A 21,328-nucleotide genomic window follows, 5' to 3' on the forward strand; every position below is an offset into this window, starting at 1 on the left:
CATGCCTATGGTTAGGCAACATGTGACTGCTTTCTCTGTAAGGTGATGGCAGTCTCTTGTGCTTAGGAACACTAGACAGCATGCTAGCCAGGCACTTGCAGGCTTTAAGCATCACTTGGTGTGGTGGCACACACCTTTAATACCAGTACTTGGGAGGCAGAGGCAGGCAGATCTCTGTGAGTTGCAGGCCAGCTTGGTTTATATACTGAGATCTAGACCAGCCAGGTCTACACAGAGCAGTAGTTCTCAAGCTGTGGGTCACAGTCCCTTTGGGGGTCTAATGACCTTTCACAGGGGTCACATATCAGATATTTACATTATGATTCATAACCAGTAGCAAAATTACAGTTATGAAGAAGCAACAAAATAATTATATGGTTGGGGGTCACCACACCATGAGGAACTGTATTAAAGGGTCGCAACATTAGGAAGGTTGAGAATCACTGACATAGAGGGACCCTCTCTCAAAAAAAAAAAAAAAAAAAAAAGCTACAGGATCCCCAGTTCCCAGTTTCAGGGACCTGGCACAGGGCTATGGTCTTGTCAGTGTCCCTCCTACCACTCTGAAGGAGGGATGCCTTTGTTGACATGGGCTGGGGCTTGACATAAGGGCCATGTCTTTTCGAAGAAGTTGTACTGTGTCTGTTTACTCTCTCACTCTTCCCCACCCCTCTCTGTGTGTATATACAACTTTCTGGAACTGGTTCTCTCCTTCCCTCCTGTGGGTCCTGGGAATCAGGCTTGGTGACTGGCATGTGCTTTATCCATTGAGCCGGCTTGCCATCCCAGAAGGACCGTGTGGTGATTTGAAAGAAAATGACCCCCAAAGAGATTGGCACTATTAGGAGGTGTGGCTTTGTTGGAGGAAGTGTGTCACTGTGGAGGCAGGCTTTGAGCTCTCATATGTGCCCAAGCTATGCCCAGTGTCCCAGTTCACTTCCTGTTGCCTTCTGATCAAGATGTAGCCAGCACCATGTCTTCCTGCATGCCGCCATGTCCTGCCATGATGATAATGGATGAAACCTCTGAAACTGTAAGCACCCCATTAAATGTTTTCCCTTTAAGAGTGCCATGGTCATGGTGTCTCTTCACAGCAATAGAAACCCTAAGACAGGCTGTCTCTTTCTAAAGTCTGAAAGTCCAGCTCTCACCCTGACTCCACCAGGTTGAGCTCAAGGGAAGGTGGCTGCTGTGAGCCCGGAGGGGAGAGGTCCGCAAGGGAAGGGACAATTCGGCGCTGCCTGGATTGGGCAGAGGAATGGACCGGGGCCAAGGAAGAGGGATGGTTGGTTATTTCAGTTAGGATTTCTATTGCTGCGACAAAACACTATGACCAAAAGGGAGTTGAGAAGGAAAGGGTTTATTTGGTTTACACTTACTTTCAAACTGTGGTTCATCATTTAAGGAAGCCAGGATAGGAACTCAAACAGGGCAGGAACCTGGAGACATGACCTGATGTAGAGGCCATGGAGGGTGCTGTTTACGGACTTGTTCCCCATGGCTTGGTCAGCCTGCTTTCTTATAGAATCCAGGACTACCAACCCAGGGATGGCATCACCACAATGAACTGGACCTTCCCCATCAATACCTAATTAAAAAAAAAATGCCTTATAGCGGATCTTATGGAGGTATTTTCTCAATTGAAGTTCCCTCCTTTCGGATAACTCTAGTTTGTGTGTCAAGTTTACTTAAGACTAGACAGCACAGTCGGTTTCCTCAAACTACACAGACCCTGCTGAATGTATCCTTGCAAGCCACGGCAAGGAGTTTTCTTTTTCTTTCTTTCTTTCTCTCTTTCTTTCTTTCTTTCTTTCTTTCTTCCTTTCTTTTTTTGTTTTTTTTTATTTTGTTTTTTTTTTTTGTTTGTTTGTTTGTTTTTCGAGATAGGGTTTCTCTGTGTAGCTTTGCGCCTTTCCTGGAACTCGCTTTGTAGACCAGGCTAGCCTCAACGGCAAAGAGTTTTATGCCCTTGGAGAGACAGGGTAGGGGTGGGGTAGGACTCCAAACCCTGTCCAGGCTGGTAATTGCCAGGGCTAACGTCCATAGAAATTGTAGTTCTCCATATGAGCAGCAGAGGGCGAACCCAGCTAAATGCAGAGCAAACATGGGGCCGCAGGACTGGGAGGAACGATGCTGTGGTCCTGAGCAGAACTGGGAGACTTGGGAGATGGACTCCATAGTTTCTGATAACGGTGCAATGAGAAGCTGGCCTTGGTGATGCCTGAGCGTACTTCAGCACTTGGAGGAGGAAGCAGGAGGATCAGGAATTCAAGGTCATCCTTGGCCAATCTGGGCTATGTGAAATTTTGTCTCAAGAGTGGAGAAAATAAACATGAATGAAAGCTACCTATAGTGACAATAATCCCAACACTTGGCAGGCCAAGGCAGGAGGATTTCAAATTCAAGGCCGAGCCAGGTGTGGTGGTGCATGGGGCCATCCTGGTCTACATCGTGAGTTCCAGAGCAATAATTAGAGCGCCATAGTGAGGCCCCGCCTCAAAATAAGTAAGTAAATAAGTCAATGACAAATAAATAAGAAAAAAAAATCAAATCAAGGCCAACTTGGTCTACATAGTATCTTTTAAAAAGGGAGTGGGAGCCGGGCGGTGGTGGAGCACGCCTTTAATCCCAGCACTCGGGAGGCAGAGCCAGGAGGATCTCTGTGAGTTCGAGGCCAGCCTGGGCTACCAAGTGAGTCCCAGGAAAGGCGCAAAGCTTCACAGAGAAACCCTGTCTTGAAAAACCAAAAAAATAAATAAATAAATAAAAAGGGAGTGGGGTGGGTGGAGATGGAGAAGTGTTCTCCCACCCGTGGGAGCTGTCAAAAAAACGTTTACCTGCCTTGTTTTGTTTTTGTTATTGTTGGGTTTTGTTTGTTTTTGTTTTATGGTAAATGGACCAGAGAATTCGAAGGCAGAGAGATAAAATCAAGAGGCTGGATGGAGGATTCTCACCCTTACCTTGAGAAGCTAAATTCATCTGTGTTGTAAAAAACAAAAACAAACAGAAAACAGACCAGAGAGGCTGGTAAACGGCAGGGAGAAACCCGGTCACTTGCAAACAACCCCACAGAACAAATCATGAAGGTCGAATTATACAGTGACCTCACGAGGGGGCTCCACTTAGCTCTCTCCCTGTGCCCACTGGTTTGCTCATTATTTCTTCTGGATCACGGCTGTCTTCCTGAAGAATGCTCCTCAGCAGGGTTTCGCACCTGCTTACCCGGGCTAAGCACAGCTGCTTTTGTTTATTCTGAATCCTCAATTCACCTTGCTCTCTAAGGCTAGCTATGCTGAACATTTCATTCTAACATGGCAGTTGTTTTCTTTCCAGCCTTTGAGGATATTATTCTATTATGGTCTGTTTACCCTTGCCGGGTGAGAAACTTGTCAGTTCAATGGTTGTTTCTTTGTTGATGATATGGCTTTGCTTTCTAATTGTCTGGGGAAAAAAAAAATAAATCCTTTTTCTTGTGGAAGTTTTCAAATACTCTAAAACAGAAAGAAGAATACAATGAATGTTTTCATTTCCAATATCTAGTTTCAAAAGTTGTCAATATTGATCTCCATTCTGCCCATCTCCCTACAGACTCCCCCCTCCCTGAGACAGAGTTTCACATAGCCCAGGCTGGCCTTAAACCCCATATGTAGCTGGGGAGTATTTCTGATCCTTGCGCCTTCATCTCCCAAGTGCTGGAATTAAAGGCTAGCACTGCCATGCCTGGTTTATGAGTTTCTGGGAATCAAACCCAGGCCTTGGTGCCTGCTAGGTAAGCTCTCTGCCAACTGAGTGACAGCCCAGCTCCAGACCACATCAACTATCATGCACAAAAACAAAACTATGCCCTGTAATCACCATTCTCTGAAGGCTGAGTAGGAGGGTTGCTGGGAGGTCAAGCTGTGAGTCCAGGATGGCCAGAGATGAATACAAAACCTTGAACCAAACTAGACTGTGTAGCATGAATCTTAAAGAGTCTTATTAACAAAAACAAACCTGGAGCCAGGTATTGGGGTAAATTCTGGAAGATCAGAGAAGCAGAACAAGTCACAGCCACCTCACCTCGCCAGTTCCTCAGCTGATCCTGTTTCCTCAGACTGGAAGCCTCTGAGTCCTCATCCATAATCTCAGCTGAACTGCTGCTAAAAGCCTAAAAGCTTAACCAGGCCAAAAGCTTCTAGTTTCTGGTCTTCACGCCTTACATACCTTTCTGCTTTCTGCCATCACTTCCTGGGATTAAAGGTGTGTGTTACCATGCCTGGCTGTTTCCAGTGTTGCTTTGAACTCACAGAGATCCGCATGGATCTCTGCCTCCCAAGTGATAGGATTAAAGGCGTGTGCCACCACTGCCTAACCTCTATGTTTAATATTATGGCTGTTCTGTTTTCTGACCCCAGATAAGTTTATTAGGGTGCACAATATTTTGGGGAACACAATATCACCACAAGACCTAGTGTGACCTGAGTGGAGGGAAGTGAAAACCAGGATTTCAGGTTGGAGAGAAGATTCTTGTCCCTGATGGAGGAGAAGAATCCATCCCTATTCCCTTTGGAAGAAGACAGTCCCCAGCTTCGATGCCCTGAGTTCAGTTATCTGAAGCCAACTTGGATCCTGAAATGTTAAATAGAAAATTCATGGGAGAGTGGTGGGATGGGTGGTCCAGCAGGTCAAGGCACCTGGCACCAAGCCCGAACAAAGGCCTGAGTTCCATTCCCAGGCTGATTGGTGAGAAGAGAGAGCCAACTCTGCAAGTTGTCCTCTGACCTTCAGAGGTCAAAGAGTGGGTGGCATAGACACCCCAGCTTCCCCCTTCCCACATACATTTCTTTATATTTTCCTTGTCCTCTTCCTCCTCCTCCTCTTCAATTAGGGTCTCACTATGTAGCTCTGGCCAGCCTAGAACTCACAAGGTAGATCAGGCTGACCTTGAATTCCCAGAAATCTGTCTGCCTCTGCCCCTCAGTGCTGGGACTGAAGGTGTGTTCTACCACACATGGCTTTAAAAAAAAGATTTTTTTTTTTTTTTTTTTTTTTTTTTTTTTTTTGAGACTGGGTTTCACTGTGTATCCCTGGCTGTCCTGGAACTCACTTCTGTAGACCAGGCTGGCCTTGAACTCACAGAGATCTGCCTTACCTCTCTCTCCCAGGTGCTGGGACTAAAGGTGAGTACTACCACCTTTAAAAATATGATTATAACGCTTTCTCTAGTGGCAAAGGTTGGGAGACTTTATAAATGTTTTAAGACATAGTATAACACCTTTCTCTAAGAATTTCAAAATAATTAATTATGAAAAAGTCCAAACATCTCTCTAAAATGAAACAGTGACTGAGTTGGCTTCTCATCGCCATGACAAAATATTTGGGACGATCAACTTAAAGGGGGAAAATGTGTTGGGGTTGACGACTTTGTTCAGTCCAGGGCCACTTGGCCCTGCCATTTCTAGGTCAGTATGTGGTGGATAAAGCTGCTCACCTCATGGTGGCCAGAAATCAGAAAGACACAGAAAGGCCCAGGATGAGTTACAGTCCTTCCAAGGACCAACACCCCTCAACTGGGTGCAACCTCCTAAGTCTGTATCACCCCCAATAGCTTATGGAATTCTGATGCTGTCCAAAGATCAGTCCCCTGATGACATCAGAGCCTTTGGGATCTGATCACTTTCCAAAGCCTTGTCCCTGAACACTGCTGCAGAGGGGATTGAGTCTTCAATACATAAGCCTTGAGGGGACACTTGGGATCCAAACCATAACGGGAGGCTGAGTAGATTATATCGTGTGAGATCAAAAAAAAAAAAAAAAGCCCAGTCATCCCGGAGAGGGCACAAACATCAGAACAAAGTGTTTAGTGATTCCAAAGTCCAACTTGGTGAACCAATGAATTTACTGCGCTTTCTTACAGAGCGTGGGTGAGGGGTTACTTACAGAATCCCAAGTGACCAACAACCAAACCTCTAGAAAGTCTAACCCCAGCCAGGTTGATGATTTCCCCTCCACTCAGGAAGTATCCACACTCTACTTGCTGCTCCTTCTGTGTGCTGTTTTTATTGTCCCTGAAGTATTTTGAAACAAAGTCTACACTTAGCGTCTCTCCAGTGGGTGGCCATTTTCTTCCGCAAATATTGCCCCTACTACACTGAACACAACTAATAACACTTCCTTCTTATTCTCGACTACTAGGTCACATTCCCTGATTGTCTCAAAAACGGCCTTTCATCTCCAGCCTGTTGGCACGGGGGTACACAGACTGCATTTAGTAATTATGGCTCTTAAATTTCTTTGAATATAGAGTAGTCTTCCCCCTTTCTTAATTTCTTGTGATAATGACATGTTGAAAACCTGGATCAGTCAATCTGCGGACTGCCCTAATTCCTGCTTTTGTCTCTCACCTTCTTCATGGTACCACTTAACGGGCTTTTCTCTCCCCTGTTGCTGCTGCTTGGAGCGCAGCTCTGGGTCTTGACTAGTTGCGAGTTCTCATGTTGGGAGACCACTTTGGATCTGGGTTTTTTTTTTTAGGTTAATTTTTATTTTATGTGTATGAGTTTGCTCATACATATGAGTGTGCACAATGTGTGTGCCTGGTGCCAGAGGAGGCCAGAAGAAGGTGTCCGTCCTCAGGGACTGGAGTTACAGCAGTTATGAGACTTCATAGGGGTGCTGAACTGAACCTGGGTCTCTTCAGTAGCAGCAAGTGCTCTTAACTAATGACAGTGTCGGTTTTTTATTATTTGTTTGTTTATATGGCTGGTTTGTTTTGAGTCCAAATCTTTCTACAAATTTGTCTTGGTTTCTTTCCATGTTTCTGTGGGAAAATGCTCAGACACAAACAGCTGGAAGGAGAAAAGGGATTATTCTGGCCCACACTTGGTGGGTACAGTTCATTGTGGTGGGGATGTCTGTGCAGAGAAGCAGTTGATCGCGTTGTATCCACAATCGGGAAGCAACGTCTAGGAATGGATGCCCCTGCCCAACTAGCTTTCTCTATTTACACAGTCCAGGATCTCAGCCAAGGAATGGCGCTCCCCCACAGGGGATAGGTACTGCCTCAATTAAATTAGTCAAGATAATTCTCCACCCAGAAGCTCAGAGACCCACCCCCAGATGATTCTAGACCTCATCGAGTTGAAAATGGAGGTTAACCATCACAGGGAGATTATTCTCAATCACCCTTAAAGGTAACTACAAGAGCCTTTATGGTAGGAGGAGGGAGGCCAGAGGGGGGTGGCTCAGTGGGTAAAGACACTTGCCGTGAGAGCCTGGTGACCTGAGTTCAATCCCTGAAGCCCACATAAAGGTGGAAGGAAGGAGCCAACTCTGGAAAGCTGCCCTCTGACCTCCGCAAGTGTGACCTCTGCAAGTGTGTCGTGGTGTGCACACTCCTTCCCATTCCGGGATGATAATAAAATTAAACACTTTAAAAGGAAAGAGGAGCTTTGACTAAGGAAGTAAGAGATGGAAAATAGAAGCAGGAAGCTGAGGGAGCTAGAAGAAAGGGTCATAAAGAAAAGGTAAAGAGACAGATCCTCTCCAGGGCCTTCCAACAGACTCAAGCCTGCCTACACTGGCTTGGGCCCAGTGAAAACCATTCTAGGTTTCCATTTCCAGGCTTCAGAAGAAGAGAATAAATCTGTGGTGTTTTTTGTTTTGTTTTGTTTTGTTTTCTTGTCTTTTCTTTTTTAAACAGAGTTTCTCTATGTAGCCCTGACTATCCTGGAACTCACTATATAGACCAGGCTGGTCTCAAACTCACAGAGATTTGCCTGCCTCTGCCCCATAAGTGCTGGGATCAAAGGTGTGTGCCACCATGCCTGGCTTCAACTTGTGGTGTTTTAAGCCATTGAGCAGTAAACACAATAGGAAATTAGCGTGTAGTACTCAAAGGTGTCTGAAGCAGGAGAATCATGGGTTTGAGACCACCCTGGGCTCCATACTGAAACCTTATCTCAAAAATGAAAAAACTTAGGGGCATGGGCACCCTGTCACAAAAAACAAACAACAACAACAACCCCCACCTTCACACACACACACACACACACACACACACACACAAAACAACAACAAAAATAAAATCCAACAAGACAAGAAAAGGAAAAATAAAATGAACCCTTACCAACACCCAAGTTTTATTTATATTTTCTTTTCTTTTAGGGAATAGAAAGAACCCAGGACTTTGGGCAAACATTTTACACTGAGCACACTTCGGCCCTATTGTGTTTAAATTTTTTTTTTGAGATTGTAAGTTAATTGCAGCATCTGCCCTCCCCTTTCTTCCTTTTAAACCCTCCTGTGTGCCCGCCCTTGCTCTCCTTCAAACTCATGGCCTCTTTTCTTGCTAACTGTTACTATCGATATAGCTTTTGAAATGATAGCAACCACTTAAACTTTTTTGAATTTCCCATTAAGAATGGATTTATGAGCCGGGCGGTGGTGGCGCACGCCTTTAATCCCAGCACTCGGGAGGCAGAGCCAGGCGGATCTCTCTGAGTTCGAGGCCAGCCTGGGCTACCAAGCGAGTTCCAGGAAAGGCACAAAGCTATACAGAGAAACCCTGTCTCGAAAAACAAAAAAAAAACAAAAAAAAAAAAAAAAAAAAAAAAAACAAAACAAAAAAAAAAAATTAAAAAAAAAAAAAAAAAGAATGGATTTATGGCTTCATTGATGTTTTGCTGGAAAACTGAGTGGTCCAGATTGTCCTCATCAGCAGGGCCTTCTAGATGGTCCTTAACACTGGTGCCTGTCCTTCCTCGTGTGCAGGCCAGCTGCTTTTCTGGGCTGTTTGCCGCTCCTATCTCCTGACTGGCTATTGGAGGGTTCTGCAGCCATGTTTGCATTGTGTGGAAGGATGGGACTCAGGCCCTTTGCATGCTGTGACATCGCCTTTACCAGCAGAGATTACAACTGTCTGCTTTTTGAGAAGTCCTTTCGTAGTTTCATTTCCTGTACTGGGCATCGAACCCAGGACTCCGTGAATGCCGGGCAAGCATTCTTCCACAGAGCTACTGCAGGGTCCCTACACCTCCACAGCCAGCAGAGTGACATCTGACGGAGGCAAGAAGGCAGTTTGGTCCATAACGGCTAAGTAGCCAGTGTTGGTTCAAACTCCAGGAGTTTTACCTCGAGTGGTTTATTTTAGGCATATTTAAACACAGCACAATTTGGTGAAAACTTTCTCGGTGATAACTCAATCCTGTGTGCACAATGAAGCAAGTTAAATAAAGATTGTATGTGACTACATCAAAACTCTTTGTAAAGATAGGTTCTATCTATAGACCCACTGAGAAAAACAAGCTTAAGATAAGGGTCTGGGGGAGGATCCCGTGTGATCTCTGGCCGCAGGGATATCACAGAGGTCAACAGGCTGGTACACAGGTCTGCTTCCAGCCTTCTGAGTGTATTGTGTTCTTTCTCTTGAAGGAACAACCCTGTGTGCTAACATTCCAAGGTCCCCTATGCTTATTTCCTAGCACAAGGACCTTTGTCCCTCCTCCAAGCCCTTTTAGAGGTCCTAAAGTGGGGACAGAATGGCTACTTCTGAGGCTGCATGATTATTATTGTTACTATTATTTATTAGACAGGGCCTTATGTTGTCCGAGCTGGTCTCAAACTCACTATGTAGCTGATGAGCTTGAACTTCAAGCCTGCCTGCTTCCACACCTGGAGTGTTGGGATTACAGGCATGCACTGATACTGCTGATTTATACAAGGGACCAGGAATTCTTGCACACTGGGCAAGTGCTCTTCAAACCAAGCTGCACATCTAGCTGAAAATCCCCCACTGATATAACCAGGAGGTTCACTCCCTCTGTCATGGTTCTGGTCTCTCTGGGATATTTGAGAGTCAGTAGTCACTCATGGGTGGATCTTGCTGTGTTTTCACATGGCACTGATAGCCTTCTGGGAGCCCAGGGCCACCATCCACTTCTGCAGCCTAGTCACTTTGAGGGTGGGGAAAGTTGTTCTGTGTCTGGGACATGAACAGCACACCTGTCTAGTTCACTTCAGCACAGGTGAGCATCTATGTTGTAGAATATTATTATAAGGTGTGTTACTTTTGTTTATGTTGCATTTGTTTAACTCTGTGAAGCTGTGTTACTGTGCCTGTCTAAAACACCTGATGATCTAATAAAGAACTTGCCAATCGCAAGGCAGGAGAAAGGATAGGTGGGGCTGGGAAGTAGAGAGAATATATAGAAGGAGAAATCTGGGAAGGGGCATTGAAAAGGAGGAGCCAGAGAAGGAGGAAGATTCCAGGGGCCAGCCACCCAGCTACACAACCAGCAACGGAGTAAGATTTACAGAAGTAAGAGAACGGGAAAAGCCCAGTGGCAAAAGGTAGACGGGATAAGTTAAGTTAAGGAAAGCTGACAAGAAACTAAGCCAAGCTAAGGCCGGGCATTCATAATTAAGAGTAAGCCTCCGTGTGTGATTTATTTGGGAGCTGGGTGGCGGCCCCCCAAAGAGACAAAAAACAAACAACAACACATCTATTCACTGGATGAGGTACACTACACAGTAAAGATACCTTGAAAGTCCATGTAAGAGCTGAGCTTTGTGACCACGCCTGAAATCCCAGAACTCCAGGGGTGGAGATAAAAGTACCACGAAGTTACTTAGAGGCCAGCCTGGTCTCAGTGAACTCCAGGCCTGTAAGGGTTACATAGTGAGACACTTGCCTTCCCCATGAATAAGAGAAAAAAATATTCAAAAGTCAGGTGTGATGGTGCACACCTATCATCCCAGCAGTTGGGAGGTGGAGACAAGAGTTGTTCACGGTCACCCTTGGCTCCACAGTTTGAGGCTACAACACCCAGCGGAGGAAGGGGAGGAGGAGAAGGAGGAGGAGGGGGAGAAGAAAGAGGAGGTGAGGGAGGGTTTATCATTCCAAGGCTAAGCCCCGCCCCTCAGGACTCCTCCTATTGTCCCTGATAAATAATACCCATTATAAGGCCTTCCACAGCTTTGGATTTCCTGCAGTGCTGGTTTCCGGTCAGGCTTCTCAGGTTGGCCTTTCACACTCTGCCCTGTCCTCATCCCAGTGACCAACAGTTTTGCGTCATCGTACCTACTGTCTGCATCCCCGCCCTCCCCAAAGAATCCCACCAGTGCAGCTGGAGGGGTTCCTCAGTTACCCTGACTACTGTGCTGCTCCTCCAGCCCAGGACCCCTTACCACGAAGAGAGGGACATGGAGTCTTTTGCTTTTTTTAAAGTTTTTGTTTCTTATGTAAACTGGTCTTTTGCCTGCATGTATGTCTGTGAAGGTGTCAGATTCCCTGGAACTGGAGTTACAGACAGTTTTGAGCTGCCATGTGGGTGCTGGGAATTGCACGTGGGTCCTCTGGAAGAGCAGCCAGTGCTCTTAACCACTGAGCCATCTCTCCAGCCCTGTCGTTTGCTGCTTTGTGGCCGGCTTCCCATTCCCTGTGGGTAACTGCTCACACCAGGACACTCCCACATCCTTGTCCAGGGCGCAGCTGCACACTGCCAGTTCTGAATAACATTTTTTAGGAAGTATTCCCCTCCCCCATCCCGATTGTGAAATAATTTGAATCACCCTTAGAAAATCCCAAATCCTGCTGGGTATGGTGACATACACTGCCATCCAAAAACTCAGAAGGCATAGGTGATAAGTTTTAGGCCTCCTGAAGGTCTCTCCGCCGACGCAGCAAACTGAATCAGACGGAATTGGAAAGAACAGGTTTAATGGGTAAAGCATTCCCAGGCGATTCCCAGGCCCCACAGTGAAACTGGAAGAACCACGTGTCTGTTTTTGGGGATGCTGCTGCTTATATGCCCTGTCGGAGTAGTCTTGAGCCTCTCTGGGGGAGGAGGTGTGTTTGGCGGGCTTTGAAGGGGTGGGTTTAGAGAGAGATGGGGAGGGGAGTTGAGGTGGATCTTCCACCAGACTCCCTCCAAACATTCCAGACTCTTTGAGTATAGGGATGTCAGGGTGCCAGGGGTTGAGGTGGAGCTCCCACCCAAACAATAGGCTGGAGAATTGTAAGTTCCAGGCCAGTCTGGGCAACAGAGTAAAACTGTTTCAAAACGAACAAACAAACAAAGCAATCTCTCTGAGTGAAATGTAGCAGTACAGAGAACCCGGACACTTGGAGGCCATAGTTCGCCCTTATTTATTCATTCACTCAGGCATTCACTGATATCTTTCTAGACGCGTAGAGTTTTTTAAAAATGGGTTAAAATCCAATTCTGTTGAGACATATTTCTGGCTCCACTGCCCCAGCTCTGGGCACCTATAGTCCTTCCTGGTTGGTTCCTTTGGTTTTCTGGCATCCCCCAGATCTCTTGCCCCTGAGGACATCCTTATTTTCCACTATTACAAAATGACCCAGGCTTATCCTGTTTTCCCTTCACTGGTCCTAGGATCAGTGATTTCTCCAAGTCTGCAATGGGTGTGGTGGGTGGTCTCCACTTCTAATCTAGAGGAAGAGGCCCTCTGGAGGGTCATCTCTTGCCAGGCCACAGACAGCAAGCTGGCAGACTCTTTCCTCTTATGACCCAGGGCCTCACCAGGCGCACACTGCCAAGCTTCAGTGCCCTCTTACAGCTGCAGTCCTGAGCCAGCAGGAAGCCTGAACTTGCCAAGTGCTTAGGCAGGGCAGGAGGAAGGAGGGTAGGGGGCAGGGGTGGTACATCTGGGTTCTCTTTGCCTTTTCCTGGAGGCTTCCTCCTGAGGGCAGGAGGTGGGGACAGCTCAGCTAGAGAGCTGGCCAACATGAAACAGACCGTAATGGAGCGTGACCGATTCACAGGAGTTGAAGGTTAATAAAGAAGCTTTCATTTGAAAGACCTTGGGAATCTACTGTTCAAGGGGGAATGTCAGCTCACCAAAGGGTGTGTGTGTAAGAACGCTGGTCAGTGTGAGAGGTCCTGCGTTAGTGTGGGGGATTGGAGTGGAGACTTCTGAGTCTGTAACCTTGGGCAAGCCTGCTCACCTTTTCCTATCTCAGCTACTTCTCCAGCATCATGTCCATCTGTATGCAGCAAAGTTCCCGACTGTAGCTGGAGTTATCTCCAGTCCCACCTGGGCCCGCAGCCACTCAGGCCCAATAAACACACAGAGGATTATATTATTTACAAACTGTATGGCCATTTGCTCAAGCTTATTACTGACTAGCTCTTACACTTAAATTAACCCATAATTTTTATTTATGTTTAGCCACATGGCTTGGTACCTTTTTCTAGTTCTGTCTTTACATATTGCTTCTCATGGCGGTGGCTGGCAGCATCTCTTGACTGAGTCCTCCTGTTCCCAGAATTCTCCTCTCTCTTTGTCCCACCTATACTTTCTGCCTGGCTGCTGGCCAATCAGCACTTTATTTATTAACCAATCAGAGCAACACATTCACATCATACAGATATCCACAGCACCCTACCACAATGTTAATGGACTAAACCGCTGAAACTGTAAACAAGCCCCAATTAAATGCTTTCTTTCATAAGAGTTACCTTAGTCAGGCATGATGGCTAAGTCCCAACGCTCGGGAGGCAGACAATCTATGTTGAATTCAAGGCCATCCTGGTTTATAAAACAAGTTCCAGGACAGCCAGGACTACACAGAGAAACCCTGTCTCCCTATCTAGAAGTGCCCCACCCCCACCCCACATACATCTAAAATGTTGCCTTGGTCACAGTGTCTCTTCACAGCAATAGAACATTGGCTAAGACACCTGGGTTACTGGATCCTGTTTCTAAAAATGAAAACAAAACAACTAAAGCCTACAAAAGTTTGTAGCATTTAGATGGCCAACAAGCCAGAGTGCCATGGGCAATAAAATCACTACAACTGTTTTAACTGCAGTTTGCAATTTTCCAGTTGGTGACTTCAGGGAAATAGTCTAAGCTCTCTCTGCTTGAGTTTCCCCATCAGTGACTGAGAGAAGCAAGAGAACCTACCTCACTCTCAAAGCTGTCTTCAGGGGGTGGGCGTGGGAGGCAAAGGAGATAACACAGAATGTAAACAGGAGATTCCCAAACCCACAGGTTTAACCTTTACTCTCTAGGGCCCTCAAATCATATGCAGACAGTGCAAAGATTAGAAAGACAGCAAACTGCTGGCAGTTGACTTCTGGGTGGTACTTTTATTTTTCTTTATAGTTTAATGTACTTTCCAAATATTTTTTTTTTTGGACAAGGTCTCACGTAACTTAGGTTGGGCTTAAATTCACTGTGTAGCTAAGGATACTTACTGTGTAGCCAAGGATATTCACTGTGTAGCCAAGGGTGACCATGAACTTCTGATTCTGCTGCTTCCATCTCCCAAGTGCTGGGAATAAAGGCGTGTTCCCCCTCACCCGGTTTATGTGGTATTAGATGAAATCAGGGCTTCATGCATGTCTGGTTCATGCAGGCAAGCAGTCTACTCCCACCCCAACAGTGGAGATGGCCCTGAGTTTGAATCCCTAGGACCCACATAAAGCTGGTTGTGGTACAAAGCATACATTGGTACTTCCAGCACTTTTATTGTGAGATGAACGGTGGAGAAAGGAGAATTCCAGGAGCTGAAGGGCCAGCTCGGTGTACTCAGTCTAGGAGAAAACAACAGAGACCCTATCCAAAACGTGTGTGAGGATTGACTCTGGAGGACACACACACACACACACACACACACACACACACACACACACACGCGCGCGCCTGCTGTGGGAGGCTGACCAAATGGACTGTGGTGGAGTTTTGTGTTCCTGGTAGACAGTATGTGGCCGGGAAAGTAGAAATTTGGGTGCTATATAAGAAATAAAGCACCGTGAACCTCCTAATAAAGGAAGGAAAACAATAATAGAACTAATAAGACTGAGGGAGGAGAGTGGGTGTTAGCCAGATAAAGTTTGTATCTGTCTTAGCAGGAAGGCAATAGATAATGGCCAGTGTCAATTTTAGATATAGCCACAGAAGCAATTTTTACAGCTAGGTGGAGTCAACCCCAAGGCCTGGGAACACAAATAGCTTTATGAGGTGTGTAGCTCAGCTGGAGAGAGCCTGAGTGAAGCCCTGGGGTCGATCTCCAGCATACCACGGGAGGTGGTGGCGCAAGCCTGTAACCCCAGCCTTACGAAGATGGAGGCAGAAGGATCATGGGTTAGGTTATTCTTGGCTACATTTCATATTCAAGGCTACCCTGAGAGGTACATGAAATCCTGTTTAACAGAAACAAACACAGGTATGTCTCGATTGAAGCTGGGCATCCCAGCACTTTGGAAGAACAGGCAGGAGGATGAGGAAGGAGTTCAAGGCCAGTCTATGGTGATTTCAAGGCCAGCCTGTGCTACACAGGACTCAAAATAAAAATAAGTTGATAAAGGGCCTAGCATGGTGGGAAATATATTTAGTACCAGAACTTGGGAGGCAGAAGTAGGCTAATTCTTGTGTGTTTGAGGCCCACTAGGGTTATGTGGTAAGACACTGTCTCAAATAAAAATTTAAAAGTAAGTATGATTGGACAGGTGAAGCATGTGCTTGCTGTGGAGCCTAATGACCTGAGTCAATCCTGTGAGGAGAACTGAGTCCTGTGGATTATCTTCTGACTGCTATACAAACACACACACACACACACACACACACACACACACAGAGAGAGAGAGATAGACACAGAGACAGACACAGAGAGAGACAAAGAGAGAGATACACAGAGACAGAGACACAGACGGGGGGTGAGTGGGTGAGGGATAAAGTAAGTTAAAAGAGATATCCCGCCGGGTGGTGGTGGCACACGCCTTTAATCCCAGCAGAGGCAGGTGGATCTCTGTGAGTTCAAGGCCAACCTGGTCTACAGAGCTAGATCCAGGAAAGGCTCAAAGCCGCACAGAGAAACCCTGCCTCTCGGAAAAATCAAAAAAAAAAAAAAAAAAAAAAAAAAAGAAAAAAAAAATCTCTAGATATGGAGAGCTTTCTAAATCTCTTCCAATGCTTTTTAAATTTTATTATTTTTGGTGGGAGAGGGTGTACTACAGTTAGTGTATCTGTGGAGGTCTGAGAACAACTTGCTGGAGTTGGCTCTCTCCTTCCATCATGTGGGTCCTGAGGATCAAACTCATCACCAAGTTTGGTGGCAATGGGGCCACCTTGGAGCCTCCTGTTTTGTTTGGTTTTTGACCGGAGTATATTATGTGCACATTTGTGGAAAATATTCTATGCCAGGTGGTGGTGGCACCCGTGCCTTTAATTACAGCATGTGTGAGGCAGAGACAAGCGGATCTCTGTGAGTTCAAGGCCAGCCAAGGCTACACAGAGAAACCCTGTCTCCGAAAAACAAAACAAAACTAATTTGTGTAGGCTCTGAAAGTTAACAACAGCAAAAAGTAAAGGCTCACCATGTAGCCCAGGCTGGCCTTGAATTTGCCTCCGGAGTCCTAGGGTTACAGGCTGTGCTACCATGACTTCTTTGTTATGAACCTTAGGCAAATTTATCTAACCTATAATTCTGTCTTCTGGAAAACCAAAATTCATATACAGGGTGGCTCTGAAAATGACGTGAGGTAATAAACATACAGCTCATGAGTCAGTGTTGGCCAACTCCTGCTGAAATTCAGCATCCATAATTATTAACCATTATCTTTATAATGAACCAAGTATGCTGGTAGTACTCAGGACACAGTGCACAGTAGGCCTGTATCAATGGATTCAGATGCTGAAGATTAGCTCTGGAGTAGAATGCTTGCCTACTACACGTAAGGCCCTGTGTGAAATATAACTAACATAAAACGTTTGTGAGGTTTCGTTTGTTTGTTTGGACAAGGTCTCACCATGGGGCCTGGAACTGGCTGGCCTGGAACTCACTATATACACCAGGCTGGCCTCACACTCAACAGATCTGCCTGCCTCTGCCTCCCAAGGGCAAGTGCTGAGATTAAAGGCATGCACCACCACATCTAGCTTGACAAGATCTCACTTGGCAGTCCTGGTTGGCCTAGAACTCCCTATGCAGACCAGACTAGCCTCAGAGTCACAGAGATCTTCCTGCCTCTACTTCCTTTTTTTTTTTTTTTTTTTTTTTTTTTTTTGGTTTTTTCAAGACAGGGTTTCTCTACAAAGCTACAGCTTTGCACCTTTCCTGGAACTTGCTTTGTAGACCAGGCTGGCCTCGAACTCACAGAGATCTGCCTGCCTTTGCCTCCTGAGTGCTGGGATTAAAGGCGTGCACCACCACCGCCGGCTATGCCTCTACTTCCAAAGGACTAGGATTAAAGGTGTGCACCACCCCACCCGGTCACTCAAAAATGTTTTAAAGACGGCTGGGCGTGAGTTAGAGGATATGCAGGGCTACCATGTGAGCCCCCTCATCTAAAAAAAGAAAAAAAAATCAAAACAGTGTGGTGGCTCAAAAAGAAAAAAAAAAAATCTGTCGTGGGGGAGTCCGCCTTTAATCCCAGCACTCGGAAGGTGGAGGCAAGAGAATCTGAGTTCGAACTCTAATCTATATAGCGAATTCCAGGGCAGCCTGGACTGCATAGAAAGACCCTGTTTCGGAAAAAAAAAAAAAAAGGTTGTTCGTTTGGAGCCCCACTCTAGTCAGTCAGTGACTTCTCAGCACGAAGGCGGCTGCTCCAAGTCATCACAGATCCTCAACTGCAGTGTCAGCGGAGGCTGTGGTGCCAGGCGGTCACGTGGAGCGGCGGGATGAAGGATGGGAGGAGAGCATGTGTGATTTTGGGGGTCTCCGGAGTCGGCATCTACCCTCAAACCCTTCCGAGCGGCGAGGGCTTTCGGGAACAGAGGAGCTCGCAGGAAAACCTGGGACTGCCCAGGTAGAGCGCCACGGGCAGTAGCGCAGAGGTCCAGTTTTCCAGTTTGGGGTCGCTGCCAAAACGGGGCGGGGCCATAGTAACCACGCCTACCTCTCTGCAGAGGCTGTGAGCTGCCTTCACCCGTTGACCCCTCCGTTTCTTCTCCTGCAGCTCCGCACTGTGCGCACGCGAATCGGGTCGTGAATAAGGCGTGGCCAGCTCTTAATCCCCGCCCCAAATCCATGCAGAGGCCGCGCCCCTTCCGCTCCAGTCACCTTTTAGTACTGCAGTATTAGCTTGAGGGTCGGCCAGAGGGGCTGGGCCAGTGAGGGTGCCCCGCCTACATCTTTGCAGAGGCCGCGCCCCTCTCTGGGCTTCTAAAGCTCCAAGGCAGCTACAGGCTGGTGAAACCAGGGGGCGGGGTCTGGGCGGAGCCTAGGCGGGGCGTGACGTCGAGGTGGGGGGGGCGGCCGCCCGGGAGGCGGGGCGGCGGGGAGGCGGTGGCCCGCTCGGCCCAGGCCAGCCCGCGGCTGCGGCGGTCCGGTTCGCTGCAGGCAGCGCCGGGAGCCGGCTGCTAACAGCATCCCGCGGCTGCCACCTCTGTCACTCGGTCCCTGGGTCAGACATGGCTCTGGTGCGCGACGCCGAACCGGCGGCCGGGTCCACCCGCTGGCTGCCCACGCACGTCCAGGTGACTGTGCTACGGGCCAGCGGGTTGAGGGGCAAGAGCTCAGGCGCCGGCAGCACCAGCGACGCGTACACGGTGATCCAGGTGGGCCGCGAGAAGTACAGCACCTCGGTGGTGGAGAAGACGCAAGGCTGCCCGGAATGGTGCGAGGAGTGCTCGTTCGAGCTGCCGCCCGGCGCCCTGGACGGCCTGCTGCGGGCACAGGAGGCAGATGGGGCCCCTGCGCCCTGGGCCTCGGGCCCCAATGCTGCCTGCGAGCTGGTGCTCACCACCATGCACCGCTCGCTCATCGGTGTGGACAAGTTTCTGGGCCGGGCCACCGTGGCTCTGGATGAGGTCTTCCGCGCAGGCCGCGCCCAGCACACGCAGTGAGTCTGGGGCTCTGGGAGGGGGGTGTGCAGAACGGTTGAAGGTCTAACCGGGCGGGGCTGGTGGGACATTGGGACCCCGACCTCGCGCTCAAGGACACACACAAACCGACACATTAGTTGTTACTTCTCATTTTGGGGGCCCTCCGATTGTCTCCCAAACAGCCTGGTGGGCCTGGAAGGCCTGATGGAGTTGGCATAGTGACCAAGGCTTAGGAGTACATGGTCAAGGAAAGTTCGGAATGGGATTCTGAGGCTGTGAGAATTCAAGAAGGGAAATTTCAGGGCTTCAGGGCCTGCCTCAAAGAGGTGCCCGGCCTGTAGGGGAGTGGAGAGACTGGCTAACCTTGTAGACGCAGCAAGGTGAGGTTGTTGTATTTTAGGGCAAGATTGAAGGGAGACGCCTCAGCAAAACCCAGAGTTACACAGAACACGTGTCTCTTGAATGTACAGGGATGCCCTTCACCATCTGGTCATGCTCCCTGACTCTGTGTCCAGGGTACCAGAACTGAGAGAATTGGGCGACCTCCTTAGTTTAGGAAGGAAACCCCTGGGTCAGCTTGTCCCTGGTGAGGCAGTGATATGGTTATAATACTCAGCCATTTTCCCTAGAAAGGCTAGGAGAGGTTTTTTTTTTTTTTTTTTTTGGTTTTTTTTGGTTTTTTTTTGTTTTTTTTTTTTTTTGGTTTTTCGAGACAGAGTTTCTCTGTGTAGCTTTGCGCCTTTCCTGGGACTCACTTGGTAGCCCAGGCTGGCCTCGAACTCACAGAGATCCACCTGGCTCTGCCTCCCGAGTGCTAGGATTAAAGGCGTGCGCCACCACCGCCCGGCCTAGGAGAGGTTTTTGTTGTTTAGTTTTGAGACAGGATCTCTCTGTGGAGCCCTGGCTGTCCTGGAATTTGCTGTGTAGACCAGGCTGCCCTTGAACTCAAGCATACCCACTGCCTCTGCCTCCCCAATGCTGGGCTCAAACATGTGTACCACCAAAACCTGGCTGTAAGGATAGGGTGTTTTGATCATTTATTTTGGCTGGGTTTGGCCTTCCCAGAGTTAAGATTAAGACCTAAGACTTTGCTGGGCAGTGATGGTACACGTTTTTAATCCCAGCACTTGGGAGGCAGAGACAGGCAGATCTTTTTGAGTTTGAGGCCAGCCTGGGCTACACAGAGGAACCCTGTCTTGAAAAACAAAAAATGAACAAAAGACCTAAGACTTGGAGCACCTTTTCCTGTTTGGGCCTGTGACCATCTGGAAGTCAGTCTCCAGGGCTGACTACCTCCTGGGGCCTCCTGGAGCAGTTAATTTCTAAGCCTCCTGGGGGGAGGGTCGTCTGTAAGGGAATGGGTGCAAGGTGGTATCCTGCATAGGATAGCTGCTGAAAAGGCTTGCTGGTTTTGAGTAAATTGAGGAAGGCTTGCTGGAGAGGGGTGAGCCTTGAGCCAGGTACAGAGGAAGAGGGAAGCAGGATTTGGATAGGAAAGGGTCCAACTAGCCGGGTGGTGGTGGCACACGCCTTTAATCCCAGCACTCGGAGGCAGAGGCAGGTAGATCTCTGTGAGTTCAAGGCCAACCTGGTCTACAGAGCTAGATCCAGGAAAGGCGCAAAGCCGTACAGAGAAACCCTGTCTCTTGGAAAAACCAAATAAATAAATAAATAAATAAATAAATAAATAAATAGAAGAAGAAAGAAAAAGAAAAGGTTCTAACCTTCCTTAAATGATTTCCGCCCCCCCCCCCCACACACACACACAACATGAATAGGGAAGGGCTTTCCTGGCTGGCCTGCTGTGGCTGGGGTGGGATAGGACTGGGCACATTCCAGACAGGGCTCTGGCCTGACTTCATCCCCCTCCCCTGACTTCTCCTCTTTCCTCATGACTTGCTGTTTGGTTGCTGGGTGTGGAGTCATGTGCTGCAGCTCGGGCCTTGTTTTGTCTTTCCTTTCCTCTTTGGTATCCTTTCCCTCCTTCCTGGTCCAGGCAGACCAGGCACTGGGTGTGGGATGGAATGCTCTCCTCTGACCCCTTAACTCCTCCTTTTCCCATTCCCATCACCCCTCTTTTGTTTGGCTGTTCCAACCAGGGTGGTAGTTACATGTGGGATATGTTTTAGGGGTGGTGGTGGACTAAGGGGACAAATTAAAACAAAAAACAGAAACAGCAACAACAAAACAAGCTACAGGGAGAAGCTTCTTTGATTTTTTTTTTTTTTCCCCCTTTCTTTCCAGTTCATATCCTTGCTTCCCTCTTGGCCTTGAATCTTGCTTAGTGGAGCTGGCCCAGCCTGCAAGTCCAGGTGGGCCTGTTTTCTGCCAAGAACAGTGCTCCCAGGAGACTTTGACGTGCCTTCCCTTGATCTGCATGGGAACCTTAATTTACTTTCAGAAGTCATCTTTTCCACAAGCATCACTTCACGCCCACCTGGCTGCCTTCCTGCTAACGCATTGACCTGGCTTATTTATGGAGTTGGAGAGGGCAGGAAGGCGGGCACTTAGGGTGGGCAAAGGAAAAGTCCACGTAGTTGGCCCCCTCTGT

The 21,328-nt window shown here is 47.8% G+C and overlaps 1 protein-coding gene across 3 annotated transcripts in view; it reads left to right on the forward strand.

The window, feature by feature from the left end:
* The first annotated feature begins 18,213 nt into the window (after positions 1-18,213).
* Positions 18,214-21,328, forward strand: part of Rab11fip5 (RAB11 family interacting protein 5) — a 40,630-nt gene continuing 37,515 nt past the window's right edge. For all 3 annotated transcript variants that reach the window (XM_059258080.1, XM_059258081.1, XM_059258082.1), the window contains exon 1: positions 18,214-18,794. In XM_059258080.1, coding sequence (XP_059114063.1) covers positions 18,364-18,794 — 431 coding nt within the window. In that variant the 5' untranslated portion in view covers positions 18,214-18,363. The remainder of the gene's footprint in view (positions 18,795-21,328) is intronic.

The sequence above is a fragment of the Peromyscus eremicus genome, chromosome 3 (assembly GCF_949786415.1).
Source record: "Peromyscus eremicus chromosome 3, PerEre_H2_v1, whole genome shotgun sequence".
NCBI classification, from domain to species: Eukaryota; Metazoa; Chordata; class Mammalia; order Rodentia; family Cricetidae; genus Peromyscus; species Peromyscus eremicus.